We start from the raw sequence: 20580 nt of genomic DNA on the forward strand, positions 1-20580 counted from the left end.
TCCTTTTTGAACCTCTTTTTATCCCCTTTCTCCCCACTCACGATTTTGGATCTCTTCTAATTTGGTTAAAGCATATTTTCCTGGGGTTGTTGTCACCCTTTTAGTATTTTACTTGCCCCTTCATTTACTCTTATCTGGACAAAATGACAAGACGTAAAAATTCAACACAAAAAAAAGAACAAGAGGCAGTACCGAAGGCTAGGGACCTAATCAATACAGACATTGGTAATATGTCAGATCTAGAGTTCAGAATGACAATTCTCAAGGTTCTAGCCGGGCTCGAAAAAGGCATGGAAGATATTAGAGAAACCCTCTCGAGAGATATAAAAGCCCTTTCTGGAGAAATAAAAGAACTAAAATCTAACCAAGTTGAAATCAAAAAAGCTATTAATGAGGTGCAATCAAAAATGGAGGCTCTAACTGCTAGGATAAATGAGGCAGAAGAAAGAATTAGTGATATAGAAGACCAAATGACAGAAAATAAAGAAGCTGAGCAAAAGAGGGACAAACAGCTACTGGACCACGAGGGGAGAATTCGAGAGATAAGTGACACCATAAGACGAAACAACATTAGAATAATTGGGATTCCAGAAGAAGAAGAAAGAGAGAGGGGAGCAGAAGGTATACTGGAGAGAATTATTGGGGAGAATTTCCCCAATATGGCAAAGGGAATGAGCATCAAAATTCAGGAGGTTCAGAGAATGCCCCTCAAAATCAATAAGAATAGGCCGACACCCCGTCACCTAATAGTAAAATTTACAAGTCTCAGTGACAAAGAGAAAATCCTGAAAGCAGCCCGGGAAAAGAAGTCTGTAACATACAATGGTAAAAATATTAGATTGGCAGCTGACGTATCCACAGAGACCTGGCAGGCCAGAAAGAGCTGGCATGATATTTTCAGAGCACTAAACGAGAAAAACATGCAGCCAAGAATACTATATCCAGCTAGGCTATCATTGAAAATAGAAGGAGAGATTAAAAGCTTCCAGGACAAACAAAAACTGAAAGAATTTGCAAATACCAAACCAGCTCTACAGGAAATATTGAAAGGGGTCCTCTAAGCAAAGAGAGAGCCTACAAGTGGTAGATCAGAAAGGAACAGAGACCATATACAGTAACAGTCACCTTACAGGCAATACAATGGCACTAAATTCATATCTCTCAATAGTTACCCTGAATGTGAATGGGCTAAATGCCCCTGTCAAAAGACACAGGGTATCAGAATGGATAAAAAAACAAAACCCATCTATATGTTGCCTCCAAGAAACTCATTTTAAGCCCGAAGACACCTCCAGATTTAAAGTGAGGGGGTGGAAAAGAATTTACCATGCTAATGGACATCAGAAGAAAGCAGGAGTGGCAATCCTTATATGAGATCAATTAGATTTTAAGCCAAAGACTATAATAAGAGATGAGGAAGGACACTATATCATACTCAAAGGGTCTGTCCAACAAGAAGATCTAACAATTTTCAATATCTATGCCCCCAACGTGGGAGGAGCCAACTATATAAACCAATTAATAACAAAATCAAAGAAACACATCAACAATAATACAATAATAGTAGGGGACTTTAACACTCCCCTCACTGAAATGGACAGGTCATCCAAGCAAAAGATCAGCAAGGAAATAAAGGCCTTAAACGACACACTGGACCAGATGGACATCACAGATATATTCAGAATATTTCATCCCAAAGCAACAGAATACACATTCTTCTCTAGTGCACATGGAACATTCTCCAGAATAGATCACATCCTCGGTCCTAAATCAGGACTCAACCAGTATCAAAAGATTGGGATCATTCCCTGCATATTTTCAGACCACAATGCTCTAAAGCTAGAACTCAACCACAAAAGGAAGTTTGGAAAGAACCCAAATACATGGAGACTAAACAGTATCCTTCTAAAGAATGAATGGGTCAACTGTGAAATTAAAGAAGAATTGAAAAAAATCATGGAAACAAATGATAATGAAAATACAACGGTTCAAAATCTGTGGGACACAACAAAGGCAGTCCTGAGAGGAAAATATATAGCGGTACAAGCCTTTCTCAAGAAACAAGAAAAGTCTCAGGTACACAACCTAACCCTACACCTAAAGGAGCTGGAGAAAGAACAAGAAAGAAACCCTAAGCCCAGCAGGAGAAGAGAAATCATAAAGATAAGAGCAGAAATCAATGAAATAGAAACCAAAAAAACAATAGAACAAATCAACGAAACTAGGAGCTGGTTCTTTGAAAGAATTAATAAAATTGATAAACCCCTGGCCCGACTTATCAAAAAGAAAAAAGAAAGGACCCAAATAAATAAAATCATGAATGAAAGAGGAGAGATCACAACTAACACCAAAGAAATACAAACAATTAAAAGAACATACTATGAGCAACTCTACGGCAATAAATTTGACAATCTGGAAGAAATGGATGCATTCCTAGAAACATATAAACTACCACAACTGAACCAGGAAGAAATAGAAAGCCTGAACAGACCCATAACCAGTAAGGAGATTGAAACAGTCATTAAAAATCTCCAAACAAACAAAAGCCCAGGGCCAGACGGCTTTCCGGGGGAATTCTACCAAACATTTAAAGAAGAACTAATTCCTATTCTCCTGAAACTGTTCCAAAAAATAGAAATGGAAGGAAAACTTCCAAACTCATTTTATGAGGCCAGCATCACCTTGATCCCAAAACCAGACAAGGATCCCACCAAAAAAGAGAGCTATAGACCAATATCCTTGATGAACACAGATGCGAAAATACTCAACAAAATGCTAGCCAATAGGATTCAACAGTACATTAAAAAGATTATTCACCACGACCAAGTGGGATTTATTCCAGGGCTGCAAGGTTGGTTCAACATCCGCAAATCAGTCAATGTGATACAACACATCAATAAAAGAAAGAACAAGAACCATATGATACTCTCAATAGATGCTGAAAAAGCATTTGACAAAGTACAGCATCCCTTCCTGATCAAAACTCTTCAAAGTGTAGGGATAGAGGGCACATACCTCAATATCATCAAAGCCATCTATGAAAAACCCACCGCAAATATCATTCTCAATGTAGAAAAACTGAAAGCTTTTCCACTAAGGTCAGGAACACGGCAGGGATGTCCATTATCACCACTGCTATTCAACATAGTACTAGAGGTCCTAGCCTCAGCAATCAGACAACAAAAGGAAATTAAAGGCATCCAAATCGGCAAAGAAGAAGTCAAATTATCACTCTTCGCAGATGATATGATACTATATGTGGAAAACCCAAAAGACTCCACTCCAAAACTGCTAGAACTTATACAGGAATTCAGTAAAGTGTCAGGATATAAAATCAATGCACAGAAATCAGTTGCATTTCTCTACACCAACAGCAAGACAGAAGAAAGAGATATTAAGGAGTCAATCCCATTTACAATTGCATCCAAAAGCATAAGATACCTAGGAATAAACCTAACCAAAGAGACACAGAATCTATACTCAGAAAACTATAAAGTACTCATGAAAGAAATTGAGGAAGACACAAAGAAATGGAAAAATGTTCCATGCTCCTGGATTGGAAGAATAAATATTGTGAAAATGTCTATGCTACCTAAAGCAATCTACACATTTAATGCAATTCCTATCAAAGTACCATCCATCTTTTTCAAAGAAATGGAACAAATAATGCTAAAATTTATATGGAACCAGAAAAGACCTCGAATAGCCAAAGGGATATTGAAAAAGAAAGCCAACGTTGGTGGCATCACAATTCCGGACTTCAAGCTCTATTACAAAGCTGTCATCATCAAGACAGCATGGTACTGGCACAAAAACAGACACATAGATCAATGGAACATAATAGAGAGCCCAGAAATAGACCCTCAAATCTATGGTCAACTAATCTTCGACAAAGCAGGAAAGAATGTCCAATGGAAAAAAGACAGCCTCTTCAATAAATGGTGCTGGGAAAATTGGACAGCCACATGCAGAAAAATGAAATTGGACCATTTCCTTACACCACACACAAAAATAGACTCAAAATGGATGAAGGACCTCAATGTGCGAAAGGAATCCATCAAAATCCTTGAGGAGAACACGGGCAGCAACCTCTTCGACCTCTGCCGCAGCAACATCTTCCTAGGAACAACGCAAAAGGCAAGGGAAGCAAGGGAAAAAATGAACTATTGGGACTTCATCAAGATCAAAAGCTTTTGCACAGCAAAGGAAACAGTTAACAAAATCAAAAGACAACTGACAGAATGGGAGAAGATATTTGCAAACGACATATCAGATAAAGGACTAGTGTCCAGAATCTATAAAGAACTTAGCAAACTCAACACCCAAAGAACAAATAATCCATTCAAGAAATGGGCAGAGGACATGAACAGACATTTCTGCAAAGAAGACATCCAGATGGCCAACAGACACATGAAAAAGTGCTCCATATCACTCGGCATCAGGGAAATACAAATCAAAACCACAATGAGATATCACCTCACACCAATCAGAATGGCTAAAATCAACAAGTCAGGAAATGACAGATGCTGGCGAGGATGCGGAGAAAGGGGAACCCTCCTACACTGTTGGTGGGAATGCAAGCTGGTGCAGCCACTCTGGAAAACAGCATGGAGGTTCCTCAAAATGTTGAAAATAGAACTGCCCTATGACCCAGCAATTGCACTATTGGGTATTTACCCTAAAGATACAAATGTAGTGATCCAAAGGGACACATGCACCCGAATGTTTATAGCAGCAATGTCCACAATATCCAAACTATGGAAAGAACCTAGATGTCCATCAACAGATGAATGGATCAAGAAGATGTGGTATATATACACAATGGAATACTATGCAGCCATCAAAAGAAATGAAATCTTGCCATTTGCGACAACATGGATGGAACTAGAGCGTATCATGCTTAGCGAAATAAGTCAAGCAGAGAAAGACAACTATCATATGATCTCCCTGATATGAGGAAGTGGTGATGCAACATGGGGGCTTAAGTGGGTAGGAGAAGAATCAATGAAACAAGATGGGATTGGGAGGGAGACAAACCATAAGTGACTCTTAATCTCACAAAACAAACTGAGGGTTGCTGGGGGGAGGGGGTTTGGGAGAACGGGGTGGGATTACGGACATTGGGGAGGGTATGTGCTTTGGTGAGTGCTGTGAAGTGTGTAAACCTGGTGATTCACAGACCTGTACCCCTGGGGATAAAAATATATGTTTATAAAAAATAAAAAATTAAAAAAAAAAAAAAGAAATGACCTGTATCTATAAAGCATAGAGAATCAGCATTACATTACATCATCCCATTATAGAAGATACCTGGTGAAATAAAATAAACCTCTATTTTCTCTTTTTGGAAGCTGTCTTTTGGAAGGATCATATCATAAAACAGGACAGTTGTCATAGTGAGAAGCATTAAGACTTTGGGGAGGGAGCTGTCCTAGCCACTACTGGAACTAGCTGGTCTGGTTAAATCAGTGTGTGAATGAGCAGAAGATCACAGTTTCAGCTCTGACTCTGGGCAGAGAGTCACCGAATGCCGAGGTTAAGAACGGAGGACAGTCCCTCTCTGAATGTTCCATATAACCTTTCCATCATGGGGTAGAATGTCTTCAGGGACAGAGTGTACATCTTCTAGGGATCATCTCCCTGATTTTCAGACACTGCAAATCTTGGGACAGTCTACTTGGTGAGCTGAACGACCTGACTTTCAGCTCTGGGCATCCGTCTCTCCCTTCCCACGGACGACATGGGCTGCTAACGTCACAAGGCAGAGGACGGGCACTCAGGGTGAGCAGCGGCTGCCGTCTCCACACACTGCGGGTTTTCCATTCCAACTGCCAAAAGGAATCAGCGTGAGAAACATCACAGGTGAATGTGAAGAAAATCCTGGATCCGGCAGGACAATCGCAGGAGCGGGGGAACTTATCACCCACTTACCCAACTTGTCACCCATCCCACTCATCCAATCGCGGCATCGTGACTACCTTTCACTGAAGTGACTTGCGAGGTCCTTAAGTCCTTTGCCTCAGTTTCCTTATGAGCCAAATAAGAGTTTATACAAATTTCCTGGCTGGATATCTCTTGGGTGCTGTGTAAATTAATTACTTAATGTTTATACGGTGCTTGGAAGGTGAAAAGCACTCACAAAGAATCATTATTCAAGCAATAAAATATTACCGTGTAAACATCAAGGAGGCTTTGGAACAGATGGTAGGAAATCAATTGCATTTCATTTTATATACAATATGTGTAAATCATAGTTACTGCACAAAGCACGAGTATACTTGAAACTTTGTTAATAACACCATAGGTCACTTTCCTTTTTTTTTTTTTTTTTTTTGTTGTTGTTGTTGTGAAAACAGCAGTGTGATTTTTACTGTGGATGAAGTCAAGAGAGCGTCACTTCAATTCTTTGGGAGAGTCTGAGGCTCTGACCTGTCTCTCTCCCGTCTTCCTTTCCTCTTTCCACCCCTACTCCTCTACCTGCCTCCATAAATTTGGAGAAGCAACTGGATTTTAATGAAGGGTCCAGAAAGGAAAGCACCTGGCATCTTCTATTTTCAAGGCTAGGGTCAAAATCCTAGCTCAGCTGTGGGGACCTGCCTTCCTGTCCGGGTCATCACCACCCTCTAGAGTCTCCAAAAAAAAAAAAAAGTGTCTCCCCCCATCTCTTTTTCCAGCCCAGAAGATGAGTTCTCCCTTTCCAGGTTGCACAGACCCGAGATCTGCTGGAGTGCGTTCTCTCTGTAAATAAATATTAACCGGCTCCTCGGACTGTATTTGTCTCTGCTTTCGGCTTACAATACCCTCTGTGGTCTTAGAAAGGAATTGTCACTGCTGTTATTCTTTTTTTTTTTTAATTTATTTTTTATTTTCAGCACAACAGTATTCATTATTTTTGCACCACACCCAGGGCTCCATGCAATCCGTGCCCTCTCTAATACCCACCACCTGGTACCCCGACTTCCCATCCCCTGCCCCTTCAAACCCCTCAGATTGTTTTTCAGAATCCATAGTCTCTCTTGAAAAAAACGACAGCCACAGGATAAAGGCTGTCAGCCTCATAAACATGCAACAAAGGACAGCCAAATTCGAGGCAGCCTCTTTTTATGCGTCGGAGGGAAATAAAGCTGCTGAAAGGATTTCTTCAGCGGCGCAACAGCAAGGGAGAAGGAGCGCGTGGGGTAAGGTGCGGGAGGGAAACAAAACCCTTCCTGGCCTCATACATGCTAACTGAATGACTATGACGCTGGGAGCAGACAATTCAAGGAACAGCTGGGGCTTTCTCTGATAACTACTCTTGGAAGGGTGATTATGAAGCCTGGATTTCGTCGACTACTAGCCCAGGAAGGACAGGAGGCAGCCTGTCTGAGTTGCTCCTAGACCCTGGGGCTCACGGTTCTTTCTCACATGGATCTGAGGCCTGTGATGTCAGGATAAGGCCCTGACACGGTCCTGGCCACCACCCTCTCCCAGGTGGGGGGAGATCAGGTCGTTCATCGGTTATAGCAGCCTGGCTGAGGTCCTGGAGCCCAGCAGGGCAGGATCCTCCGTTAGCCCATGCAGGTGGATCCCAGAGCCACCCTGGGAAGGGGGCTGTCGTGGACACCTGATGCATCTACCTGCTCACAAAGGCGGCTCGGGGCCCGGCCTTCATGGGCTGTTGTGGGCCCGTGTTTCTCTGCGAGGCCCCAGGTAAGCAGGCCCTTTGCACAGACGGTCTGCGCTCCCATGTGTCCCTTCTGCCAGGATGGACCCAAAGGCTCTTCTGAAAGGAAGGGGGACGACACACCTCGGGCAGGTCTCCGGGGCCCCCGAGGGAAGTCAGGTGGGACGCCTTGAACCGCCTCGCCTTCACCTTGGAAGTGTGCCCCCAAAAGGGTTTCCTGCCTGCTCACCTGCAGATCTCATTCTCCGCTTCCTCCAGCCCAAACTGCGGGTCGAAGGCGAGCTGTATCCTCGTCTTGTCCCGCGACCGCAGCCGCCAGGTCAGCAGCAGGTTCCTGGGGTAGCTGTTGGGGAAGCGAGGACTCTGCACGTGGCCGTTTCCCGTCACCTGGATGGTCTCGTCTCTTCGGTACAAGTCTGTGAGGTGATTGCTGTCTGTTAGTAGTCACAACTGGTAGAAATTAGTATGTTGCTCCAATTACAGGGAAGCAAACAAAGACAGTTTAAAAACATCACATGTTAAAGCATGTCCTGGTTTTGCGGAAGAGCAGAAGGCCAGACGGCAGCCCTCGGGTTAACCAAGGGACACCCGCACTCCTCCTCCGACCCCCGCCTCCTAGGCTCCCGCAGGCCCACATGAAGTATTTTGTACTTTGAGAGCTCCTTTAGCGGAATTTGGGGCAAGAAAAATGAACAATTTTCTCAGAACTCGGGTTCATTTAGATCAATAGGAAAATAAGTAAATGATTTAAAATAGTGTTTCCTTCCCTTCTTCCATATCATTAAAAATACTTTTTTTTCTTTTTCCCTGTACGCGGGCAGTGCGACGACATAACTTCAGTGAGGAGCACAGGTCAGACTCAATAAATATTGTCACATGAACGAACAAGAGAGCAAAACACAGAAAAGAATTTCATGGGGCTTAGTGACCACTTATTTGTAATTCAAACAACACTTTCCAGTAGTGTCTCCATTGTAAAAATCATTATTTCTTCGCCTTCGTTTTTGGTGACTTAAAGACCTAGTTTTTTATTTTTTAAGATTTTATTTATTTATTTGAGACAGAGAGTGAGCACGAGCAAAAGGAGGGGGAGAGGGGGAAGCAGGCTCCCCGCGGGGCAGGGAGGCCCATGTGGGGCTCGATCCCAGGACCCGGGGATCATGACCTGAGCCGAAGGCAGACGCTTCAACGACTGAGCCACCCAGGTGCCCTTAAAGGCCTGATCCTTATTCTAGTCTCTATTTTATCATAAAGAACTTGTCTGGTCCTCATCCAGGGTTCCTGAGAGGGAACTCGTAACCCCTTAGAATTTCCCAAGTGACAGAAGGGTCTTTGTTATTCATGGTGGACCCTGGGGACCACACCAGAGTTTACACAAATGAGGTCATTAGCCAACCGTGGGTCCCTAAACAGTTTCAGACGGTGGCTGGCTGTGCTGTAAGACCAGCCCTGTGGTTAGAGGGCCAGGGCTTGGAGCCCTGACATCGGCCTGACCTCCCACCCTCCCTGGAGGAAACGGGCACCGGGGACTGGGTCCAGTCACACCGTCAGTGATCCTATCCATCACACCTGCAGAGTGAAAGCCCGAGAGGCTCTCTGGTCCCAGGGGCTTGGGTCAACCTCCTGGGCAGCGTACACACAGAGGGGCTAGGAAGGACGTGTCTTGGGGACATGAAAGCTTCCTGCCTGGGACCTTCCCAGACCTCATCTTCCCAGACCTCATCTGGCCAGTCCTGATTTATAGTCTGCACCATGAAACTTAATAGTAAAACTGTGATTGTAAGGACAGCACTTTCTTGAGTTCTGCACGTCGTTCTCGCGAATTATTAAACACGATGGGTTTATGGGGTCCTGAATCTGCAGCCAGCTGGTAAGAAGTGTGGGCTGACGGGTTCCCCCACCTTCAGTTGGTGTCTGAAGTGTAGTCTCGCGGGTGCCGTGCCCTTTGCCTGTGGACTCTGACCTCCTCTCTGTAGGTCTGTCTTTACATCTTCCCCAGTATCCAGAGCTCTTTGCATTCTAGACTTTGGCTGCTCAGACCCTGGCATTAGTGGGCCTTCTGCCTCTGTCCCCTTGCGTTCTCCCACAGAGCGTGTATTCTGAGGCCCTATAATTCAGTGAGCCTGGTCAGGGAAGCTTAAATTGCTGGTGGAAACCACCGGAAGGTGGGGCTGCCCTAGGTGGCTGGCAAAGCTTCCCAAACAGCAGAGGAAGGAAGAGGGAAGAAGCACGTGACACTCAGAAGCCTCTCTCCTTTTCACGAATGTTCCTGCACACACAGAAATTACCATATGTTTATAGTATGGAGTTTTTAACTTGTTCAGTGTTCAACGTGTTACACTTGCCCAGTTCGACTCTGCCTGGGAGAGAGAGTGCTCAAGGAGCACAGGGGCTGACGGGAGCTGGTCTCTGGAAACCAGGACAGGAGGGACAGCTCTGGCTTTGTGGCCTCCTCCAGCCTCCCAGATGTCAGCAAACATATCTCCCGGCTGACCCTTCCCTCCTCTCTCCCTGGACCTTATGCTGAAACGGAGCCATAAGAATTACCTGTCTGCTTGCTTTGTCATAAAGGGCTTACAGGAAATGAGGGAGAGCTGTTTGCCAGGAAGAGAGAATGAACTATCAGACAGTCAATCAACAATCCTTTATTAGGTGCAGACTATAAAGCATAATGTTTTGCAGTGTTGTTAACCCTTTTATCACTGGAGTTTTTACCTTTACAATTGCTGCCCTATTTCCTTACCTTGAGTACTATTATTTGCTTAATATTTCTCTAAATTAATTTTTTTTAAGAGAGACAGAGCGTGCATGCACAAGTGGTTAGGAGGGAGGGACAGAGGGAAAATCGCCAGCAGAACCCTGCTGAGTGGAACCCGATGTGCGGCTCGATCTCAAGCCTTGATATCAAGAAATCAAGAGTCGGATGCTTAACTGACTGAGCCACCCAGGTGCCCCTCTAAGTGAGTATTTTTAATCAAAAGCAAATCTATTGTAAAACAAAACTTTGTATCAATGTAAATAACAACTAGATAACCACTTGCCATGAACAGAAGGTACCCGTAACCCTAAAGATACAGCGACTGCATTTAAGAACACGCATCTGAGGTGTTAACGTTGCTCATTTATCGAATAAGGAGTCCCAGCGGCACATTTCCCTCTGGTCTCTTTCCGGGGGTGGGAGGGGTTTGTCATCAGTGTTTGGGCGCTTTTAACATTCCAGACGCTAGGTGACGTTTGGCTCTATTTCAGAATGCTTAGAGAACAGTCCCTGTGTCTTGGACCTGAGAAGCAAAGCCGACGCACAACTTGCACACCTCCGTGAGCCCTGTGCGGAGAGGGGAAGCGCTGAGGCCAGGACCGTGGTTGCTTGGAGCCCAGAGAGCTACGGGGCTGGGCAGAATACAAGGTGTGTGTATGCGAAGATGTCTGCAAACAACCGGATCTGGAGCAGAGTCCGAACAGGCCCGGGTGGGACCCAGGGCAGGTGGGGGCACCCGTGGGTTTTACAGGTAACGGACAGACCCTGCTGACAGCCAGGCAGAGGTCCCTGCCCTCCGCAGAAGTGGACACAGAATGCAGGGACCTCGACGAATCTAAGGGGTCTGGGACCTCATGACGCAGAGCCGGTGGTGGGATCGCGGTCTGACCAGACATAGTCCGTCCTCGGAGCACGCACCTGTAACCAGAGTGCTGTCCTAGTTGCTAAAACTATAGAACTATGAAATACGTCATTGTTCATAGAGAATAGTGTCTTTTTTTCCTTTTCTAAAATTTAAATTCAATTACTTAACATAGTGCGATTTATTGGCTCCAGAGGTGGAGGTCGGTGGTTCATCAGCTGCACTGACCCCCAGTGCTCATCACATCGCGTGCCCTCCGTCATGCCCGCCCCCGGTGACCCCATCCTCCACCTCTCCCTCCAGCAACCCTCAGTTTGTTTCCTAGGGTTAAGAGTCTCTTATGGCTTGTCTCCCTCTCTGATTTCTTCCCAGTTTTCCCTCCATTCCTCTATGATCCTCTGTTTTGTTTCCTAAATTCCACATAGGAATGAAATCATGTGATAACTGTCTCTCTCCGATGGACTCACTTCGCTCAGCGGCATACCCCACGTACGTTTATATGGCAAGAATGTAAGTTTTTTATTTCACATTGTAATTCCGAAGGAAGTTTACATCCTCATAAACTCTGAGTTATGCATTTGATCTTTTCTTTAAAGCCAATTAAAATGAAAAGAAAAAAACAAAGCCACATGTTGTATTTGTCTCTTCTGTCCCCAACACTTTAAACAAACTCAGCTCACCCACGCAAGTATCCAAGGAACTCAAGGAACAGCACCTCAGGCCCCAGCACTCATCTCTGGGACTCACCTAGAACTGCGGCTCTCCAGGTGTGTCTCCCAGATCAGACTCATTAACATCACTGCAGAGCTTGTCAGAAATGCAGATGCCCGGGACCCACCGGAGACCCACTGAGGCAAGAGAGCTGGGGGTGGAGAAGAGCGCTGCTTGTTTTAAGAGAGCCCTTGCGGGGAGTCCTCTGCTGCCTGGGGGAGAACTGCCCACCCGGCTCATCACCTCACAGGTCCTGTCATCTTCCTTGCTCTTCCTGACTGAGATCTTCCACGTCCTTGTTGGGACTCTACACCTCAAGTTCAATGTTTCATCTTACCTCCCTAAATGATGACCTGTCCCGGGCTCACTTTCCTGTCTTTGACCTTGGAACCTCCTCCAAGTCATCCTTTCTGGTGCCCAGTGACCCGAAGGCGAGAGGCTACCTGTCTTACTGATTTTGACACAGAGCACCTGGGTGTCTCCTGCCCCCCAACAAGTTTCCTCTGCGTCATGGAACAGAATAGTTCCTGGTCCTGACAGATACCTGTGGTAATCCTCTGTTACCTAACACAATGTTTAAGAGAGAATGGAATCACAGATAATGGCAATACTCTTATTTATTCTCAGATCATGATATTACCTATGACAGCATAAAAGGCAAAGCCCAGGCACTGAACGGTTAAATAGGATTGAACACTTGGCCCACGGGAGAAAACAAAGATCCCATAACAGACTGTGCCACCCCACAAATGCAGTGGGACAGGACAGGCATACGCATTTGCCCCACTGTCCCCATAAGACATCTGGGAGCCAGCAGCATGACTGAAAGACACAGAACCAAAGAATGGTCACTGGACTCAGAAAATTCCTAACGTGCAAAGGGATAGATTACAAAATATCATTTGCAAAATGGCTGCACGATAATTATACAGTATATCACAGAAACAATATTTGTCAGGACTAAACCTGAATGATATATAAACCAAGGAGCCCCATTTCTGCTGCTAACCCACCACAGCAAGACTACTTAATCTGGGGAGGGAGCAATGCACTTGATAAGAATCCAATTCTGTAAGTCCATCATCACTACAAGTTTAGGTAACAAACGAAGAGGGAGTAAATATCATGGCTCTCCTCTTCTTTTCTTTTTTTTTAAACTTTATTTATTTGACAGACAGAGATCACAAGTAGGCAGAGAGGCAGGCAGAGAGAGGGGGAAGCAGGCTCCCTGCTGAACAGAGAGCCCCATGCGGAACTCGATCCCAGGACCCTGAGATCATGACCTGAGCTGAAGGCAGAGGCTTGACCCATGGAGTCACCCAGGCACCCTGTTTTTTTCTTTGAAATTAAATTGTTTTGTTCCTTGAATAGGTAATGAAACCAGCCCCAAGAAGTTAAAGGGATGTGTTGCAAGCCAGAGGAATGGAGGCTGGTGTGTGTAAGAGTCTTGAATCCAGCTTTGCCAAGTGCTAGTCCTGGTGGCTTTCCCCCACGACCACACACAACAGCACTGGACCCACCATGTCAGCCTTTTGGCTTCTGTTTCTTAAACTGATATTTAAGGGGACCACCTCACATGACATTCAAGATTCTGTTCAGGTCCAAGGGACATGACACCTCACCCAGTTTTCTTGCAAGGGGATGGGGGTGCCAGTCGGTCGACCAAGACTAAGTGGTCAAGAGTGAAGCAAAGATGGGACAACAGAATCTGAAATGCCCAACCTTCAATGGGACAGACACTCTTCCGTCTAACAAAGAAGTTATACAGAGTCATACTCTGTCGTCTAAAAGAAGAGTGTGAACAGACAATTGTAACAAGTTGTTCAAACACATACTTAGGAAAATCTTCACTTCTTATAAACTAGAAAAGTATCCCGGGCTCACAGCTCACTGCTTTGCACACAGATCTGTGCTGAACACATTGTAGAAGAATTTAAATAAATCTAATGTGGGAACAATGTATTCTCTGTTTAGCACGTTTTAAAGCAGGGCTTAGCTTTAACGGGACAGGAAATAAGAACTGAAGATACTCAAAGGTGCTTCATTATTTCGTTGAAAGTCTCACAGGAAAGTAAAAAGAAAATATGCAGAATATTACATTCTTCAGGGAAAGGACTATTCCTTGTAACTCCAGCACCAAAATATTTTCTTTTTCCTTTTTTTTAAAAGATAGATTTATTTATTTATTTATTTTGAGAGGGAGAGAAACCTGGGGGGTGGGGGGAAAGTGCAGAAGCAGAGGGAGAGAGAGAACCTCAAGCAGAATCCCCGCTGAGCACAGAGCCTGACACGGGGCTCGATCCCAGGACCCTGAGATCACGACCTGAGCTGAAACCAAGAGTCAGATGCTCCACTGAATGAGCCATCCAGGCGTCCCCCAAATATTTTATTTCTAAGAAATGTGATTCTGATGTAGCCAGTGGGCCTGACATTGTGGGGGACACACTTGGCATCAACATTAAAGGATCATTTGGGGGAGAATTCCACAGGAATGATCCCGCCTCCTCTTCTGTGCTATTTCCATCCAGCTCTGTTACCACCAAGTTCATGACAGCCAGTTTGTGCCACACTTGCAAAACCTGGGACCAAGAAAGAAAAGAAGAACCCTGGCATAAAAGCGGGGGGAGGGGGGTTGCCATTGTAAGTGGGGCCACGCTCAGACCTGTCGAGCACCGTACAGAGTCAGGGGACTGAGTGGAGGTTCCCACCGGGTGCAAAGCTCTAATTTAGAAGAGTAAGCTTACCAAGAATAACCAGGGGTCAGGTCTGCGCCTTGCTGAATGTGTTATCCTCAGTATTGCTACAAAGTGAAGGCAGATTATCTTTGCACCCTTCCTCTGTGCCTTGTTGAAGAGGCAAACAAGAAACAGGGAGACGTGGAGAATATAAAGGGGGGAAGGGCAGGGAGTCTCTATAATTTTTTTTTTTAAGATTTTATTTATTCATTTGACAGACAGAGATCACAAGTAGGCAGAGAGGCAGGCAGAGAGAGAGAGAGAGAGAGAGAGAGAGGGAAGCAGGCTCCCCGCTGAGCAGAGAGCCCGATGCAGGACTCGATCCCAGGACCCTGAGATCATGACCCGAGCCGAAGGCAGTGGCTCAACACACTGAGCCACCGGGCGCCCCGGTTGTCTCTAATTTTAAAATGAATAGGTCGGGGCGCCCGGGTGGCTCAGTGGGTTGGGGCCTCTGCCTTCGATTCAGGTCATGATCCCAGGGTCCTGGGATCGAGCCCCGCATCGGACTCTCTGCTCTGCAGGGAACCTGCTTTCTCCCCTCCCCCCCCCTCTCTCTACCTGCCTCTCTCCCTACTTGTGATTTCTCTCTCTGTCAAATAAATAAAATCTTAAAAAAATAAAATAAAATAAAATGAATAGGTCAATTTGTAGAACAGATCCTAAAACACACAACTGGGATGAAACTGAATTTAATTAGGAGATAATTTATGGGAAATTATCTAACGTAAAAAGCACAGGGTTGGAGTCTCACCATGTGAACTGCTAAAGGTGAAAATTAGACCTCGTTAAAAATGTTCGTTTAAAAACCAGTGTGAGAGCATTTTCGACATTTTCCCCCCTCTGTGTTTCCCAAGGCACCAAAGCTTGCAATCAATGAACTAAATTCTTCCTGGGACTGTTGGTGGGGCCATCTTCATTAAAGAAATTTTGGTTAACACCTGGCATGTGTTCCTAGTGAACACTGGTTCTTCCCAAATCCCCCGTCAGCTCTCAAACAAGTCACCTGTGCTCATTCCGCTTCTAAGCACCTCGAGAGCAAAGCTGATTAAACATCAGACATTTATTTAGAATTCTCCAGCAGAGATTTTTCTAAGGACTCCAGTCATCATACAAAAAACCTTTTCCTTTACAAAGATTCAGGGAGGAGTGAAACGGTTGCCTGCCAGTTGTGTATTATTATTATTATTATTTTAAATTATAGTTCCTTTTGGCACAAAGCAAAGTGTTACTGTTTTATAAACAAACTTCCTCAGAGTAACCATTTGGAGTGTGTTTTTGGAGGGTAATCACTTGATCATTCCCTGAGTTCAAAAATTATTCTTCTTTGAGAATTTGAGTCTGTCAAAATAGAAAAAGAAAAAAGTACCCTCAATTCTTTTTTGGACGTTGGCCAGAAACAGTCACCAGGAATGCCGTGATGCCCGAAGCACTGGTTACTGGTTACTGGTTACTCCTCCTCCCCTCAGCGGATCTCTTAATGCACAAGGTTTTGTTGTGTCATGGCACAACATGGAGGAATTATAGGAGCTGCTCCCACCCCCGGGACCCAAGACCCCTGTGGACACCTGCAAACCACTGACCGCTGTATACACTATGTTTTCTGGGAACATGCACACCTCTGAGAGAGCTTAATTTAGGCACAGTGAGGGATCAGCAATAGTAGCTAAGACTGACCCACAGCAACTGTGACAATATACGGTGATGACAGTCCCGTGACTGTGGGCTCTCCCAAATGTACTCGTCCCTATGGGGATGATGGGAGGTGACAAACCACATGGGCGCGGTGACGTGGCAGGAGGCCACTCCTGACCTTTCGACTATACATCAGAAGGAAGATCACCTGCTTCCAGACCACCGATGACCCAGGGTAAATGAGATCGGGGAAAGTAAAATCACAAACGGGGCGGGAGACTAATACATATGCTTTCCTTCAAAATAGCTTCTATTTTATAGGTATACTCTAAAATGATTGCAAAATTCGACTAAAATGAAAATTAGCTTTGGCCTATAATTAGAAAATTAAGAGGGGTGAAAATAAAAATAGCCTCAAGAATCTACACTGAATTTTATCTCATTAGGATAATTCCTATTCATTAACTCTCTAATAAGCCTCTTTTTTCCCACTGTAGTCTTTCTGTGTTGTGATGGTGCTTACATGAGGAAGACAGGAAAAGAGTGAATCAATCACGTGCAGAACCCTGACAGACGGGGAGGGGCAGTGCTGAGCGGCCTGACGGGGAAGTATTCCAGAATCAAAGAGAGAAACCTTCTCAATTATACTAACTTAACACCAATTATAATGACAAAAAGATCTACTTTAATCACTGAGAACACAGCTCAGACATACAGAAAGATAAGAGGCAAAATAGCAGGAAAAGTCATGCCCAAGAAAAACGAGATCTCCCCTTTTCCCTAGGAAGCACTGATTATACGAAAATTAATATTCTTACAAACAATGTCAAGGAAGATGAAAAAGTATGAACTTTGAGTCTTCGTGGAGGGTGAGAATCTTCTCAAGTTAGTTTGTGGAGTACGTTTCAGGAAGCAGTCATCAGCTCAGCAAAACTGCTATGGGGTCGGGACAGTGTGGCCCAAAGACGACGATTCTGAACTATCCCCATGATTGAGAACTTGATTCGCGTGATGAAGACAGAGCGTGTTCCCAATCACGTTTGACTGATGATTCATCAAATGCAAGAGAAAACTAACTGGCGGTTCATATAAGCATCATGCGGCTTCTAATTTGTGATCTGTGTTTCCCTATTTGCTACGTACATTAATTATCTCTCATGTAATAGACATGAGCACATCACGGATACCTATAATTACACTCACATGTTTATTAAGCTACACGGCCTCGGTGCTCTTTGTAGAGTGAGTCGTTTTTCAATACTGAATGTCCCTGAATTCCAGAATTTTTTGCATATTCAGATTTCAAAATAGGGAAAATTGTGTGATTACCGTTAAAGGTAAGTGTCCAGCTGTCAGGAAAAAGAGGAAGTGAGAGCAGAGTTTTGTCCAAATTTAGTCATGCTTAAGAGATAACTATTCATCTGGCTTCAAACTCGGGTATGTTCACGGGTAGCATTATACATGGACGAATTATAATTTATATTTGGATATCTAACTGTAATGTAAAGTGCCTTTCCAAGTCTGCATTAAAATGGAGCACAAAAATGAAAATGCCTCTAGGCATATAAACGAGTATGCAAAAAAAAAAATGAAAAATATAAATAGACAAAAAAAAAAAAAACCCAAAACGGAGAAATGATATCCCTTCCATGTTCTCTTGTGAAGAAATTATCCAGTGCTTTACAGGACTGAAGCTGAGAACAGACAGACAAGCACAGAAAGCTGAATTCTGACTTGTCGTGGAGCTTTAAGTAAAGCAATCCGCTTCTTACCTCAGACATTAAAATAAAGGCGGAAGAAATTACCATATATCTCAGAGCAGGTCAAAGAACTGTTAAAGCTCAGAGATATTAATGCAAAGAATTCATACAGTGTGGTGTGATACACATCTATCTGTCAATAGCTGGTCGCTTTCGGGAGAATCTGCTGTCCCATGCACTGATTCTAACTCCCGTAAGCCAAGAATTATGGTGCAATTAATTCAACAGAAAATGCAGATGGATTCCCAGTACTCCTCAATCTTTCTTAAAAACATTTTGAGGCCCAAAAATGCTAAGCTCAGCAAATCGAGAACACACGCACATGCACACACACACAGAGGTCATGAAAAAGGTCATGTTACCTCGGCGCTGTGTCTCCATACTGAAGGACAGAAATAAATAAGGCTTTTGAGGCTCAACTCAAAAAAGGCTTGAACTTGGACTTCCACTGGGATAATAAAATAGAGTTAAATTTTTATGGATGAATTCATGCTATTGCCATGTTATTAAAAAAAGAGTTTTGTGTGTTCTCAAGACAGATGCATTTCCCCACATAAGCTATTCCAAAGCTATGCTGGGGCCATGTTGGGTTTTGTAGAGGACAGTGCTTCAGAATGGGGCCAAACTCGTGTCTGCTCTCTGGTCTCCTGCCAACAGGTCTTTCCAGCACGGTGGCCTGACCTGGTGAGCCCTCTCCACCTTGTCCTGTTGTGGTCACACAGTGGTGTTTGTTAGGAGGGGCCGGATGGCACCGGCCTAAATCTCACTGCTTTTCACAACAAAGTTTTTTTTTTTTTAATTTTATTTATTCATTTGACAGACAGAGATCACAAGTAGGCAGAGAGGCAAGCAGAGAGAGAGGAAGGGAAGCAGGCTCCCCACTGAGCAGAGAGCCCAATGTGGGGCTCGATCCCAGGACCCTGGGACCGTGACCCGAGCCGAAGGCAGAGGCCCCAACCCACTGAGCCACCGGGGTGCCCCCACAACAAAGTTTTCATTGTTGCTCACACTGCATGTCTATCTTCTTGGGTCGGGGGGGGCTCTGCTTCCTGCTTTCCCACTCAGGGACCCACCGGTTTTCTAAATGCTTCTGTTTGCAGAGCCCTGACCAAAGCTCATCGTGTGGCTAGATCCAATTTCCAGCAGGGCAGCCTCCTGGAAGTGACGAGCAGCTCTAGTGATGACCACAGGGCTCTGCTTGCGTCCCCCACACGGAAGTGAGGTCTTGCCGCGTGGCTTTGTTGTACGATCAGTAGCAGAAACTATCCACGCGCTGGATAGCATCCACTGTTCTTCTGCAATAAATCATTGCAGAGTTGGTGGGAGAGATGTTGGGGAGAGAAATCGATAGGGGCAGAGAATTGATAGATGAGCCCCTGAGGACCACGGAGGAAGAAAGATGTTGGTGGGTCGCCAGAAAAATACATTTGAGTAAGGGAGCTTGATTGTCTTCAGAACTTGTCTTGTTAGAGACAGCAAATGGGTTTTATTTTCCGAGTGGGTGAACGCGAGGGGTGAAGACCTCCTGCAAGATTAACTTAGGATTCTGAGCCTACGTCTGTTTTAAGTGGGGGAAGTGGAGCAACCAGGTCTGTCGTGGGCCCAGAGAGAAACCCTGTTGGCATCACTCACTTTCCCACTGACTCATACTCCAGGTTTCCTCATTTTTCCACATCTAGGTTTCCTCTTACCTGTTCGACAAGATCACAAACTGCTAGGTAGGTGTGTTATTCACAGTGGGTACCCAACCGATAACTTGCTTGATGAATCTTTGCTTGGAAGTAACAGAAAGATTGGGTGGTTTTCCTATTTAGGACAAAGAAATCTCTGGGCAAATTAAATCGGTGTAGAACCTTATTTACATGTTCTTCAGGATATCTGTAAATGTTAGATTAAATAGTAATTTTCACAAAAAGCTAATATTTACTATATATGTCTCAAGTACTACAAGGTGCTTAGTGCTTATGGTCTGTTTAGAACACGAAGGAACCTAGTACCTTGGTCTTCATTAGTACTACACATTCGGAAGCAGAAAATCCCTTAAACTCATGACAGAGAAAATTTTGTTCTGTTCTTTGTTGACTCATTTTTGTTGCATCAACCATTTCTAAACAGTAGACCTCAGATTTCTGTAACCAGTTCTGCAGACGGAGTGGGGAGACCTGGACAGATGAGCGAATACTTTGGGTTTTATTCCGCTCCTCGTCTCCACGCTTTACACACCCCGTCAGTCTAGTGCTGCTCACCACATACCCGCAAGCTCCCCCATGGAGCTCAGCACCAGGCACAGTACCAGGACCTGGCAGATAGTAACTGAGCGTCCGTTACAAGAGTAAATGAATGAACAAATAAGAGAATTTCATGAGTGACAGATGATGGAAGAGACCGTTTTTCATCTCAAATAAGATTATCCTGCTTACTCTCTGTAACTTTCATTTTAACGCAAAAATTTAATA

At 44.5% G+C, this 20580-nt stretch overlaps 1 protein-coding gene across 2 annotated transcripts in view; it reads right to left on the reverse strand.

The window, feature by feature from the left end:
* Nucleotides 1-20580, reverse strand: part of PDGFD (platelet derived growth factor D) — a 227235-nt gene that overhangs the window by 67359 nt on the left and 139296 nt on the right. Inside the window, exon 2 of one of the 2 annotated variants that reach the window (XM_059179436.1) lies at nucleotides 7893-8079. In XM_059179436.1, the coding sequence (XP_059035419.1) occupies nucleotides 7893-8079 (187 nt within the window). Of the gene's footprint in view, nucleotides 1-7892; nucleotides 8098-20580 lie in introns of both variants that reach the window. The other variant, XM_059179427.1, reaches the window with a different exon arrangement.

The sequence above is a fragment of the Mustela lutreola genome, chromosome 1, assembly GCF_030435805.1.
Source record: "Mustela lutreola isolate mMusLut2 chromosome 1, mMusLut2.pri, whole genome shotgun sequence".
Taxonomy (NCBI): domain Eukaryota; kingdom Metazoa; phylum Chordata; class Mammalia; order Carnivora; family Mustelidae; genus Mustela; species Mustela lutreola.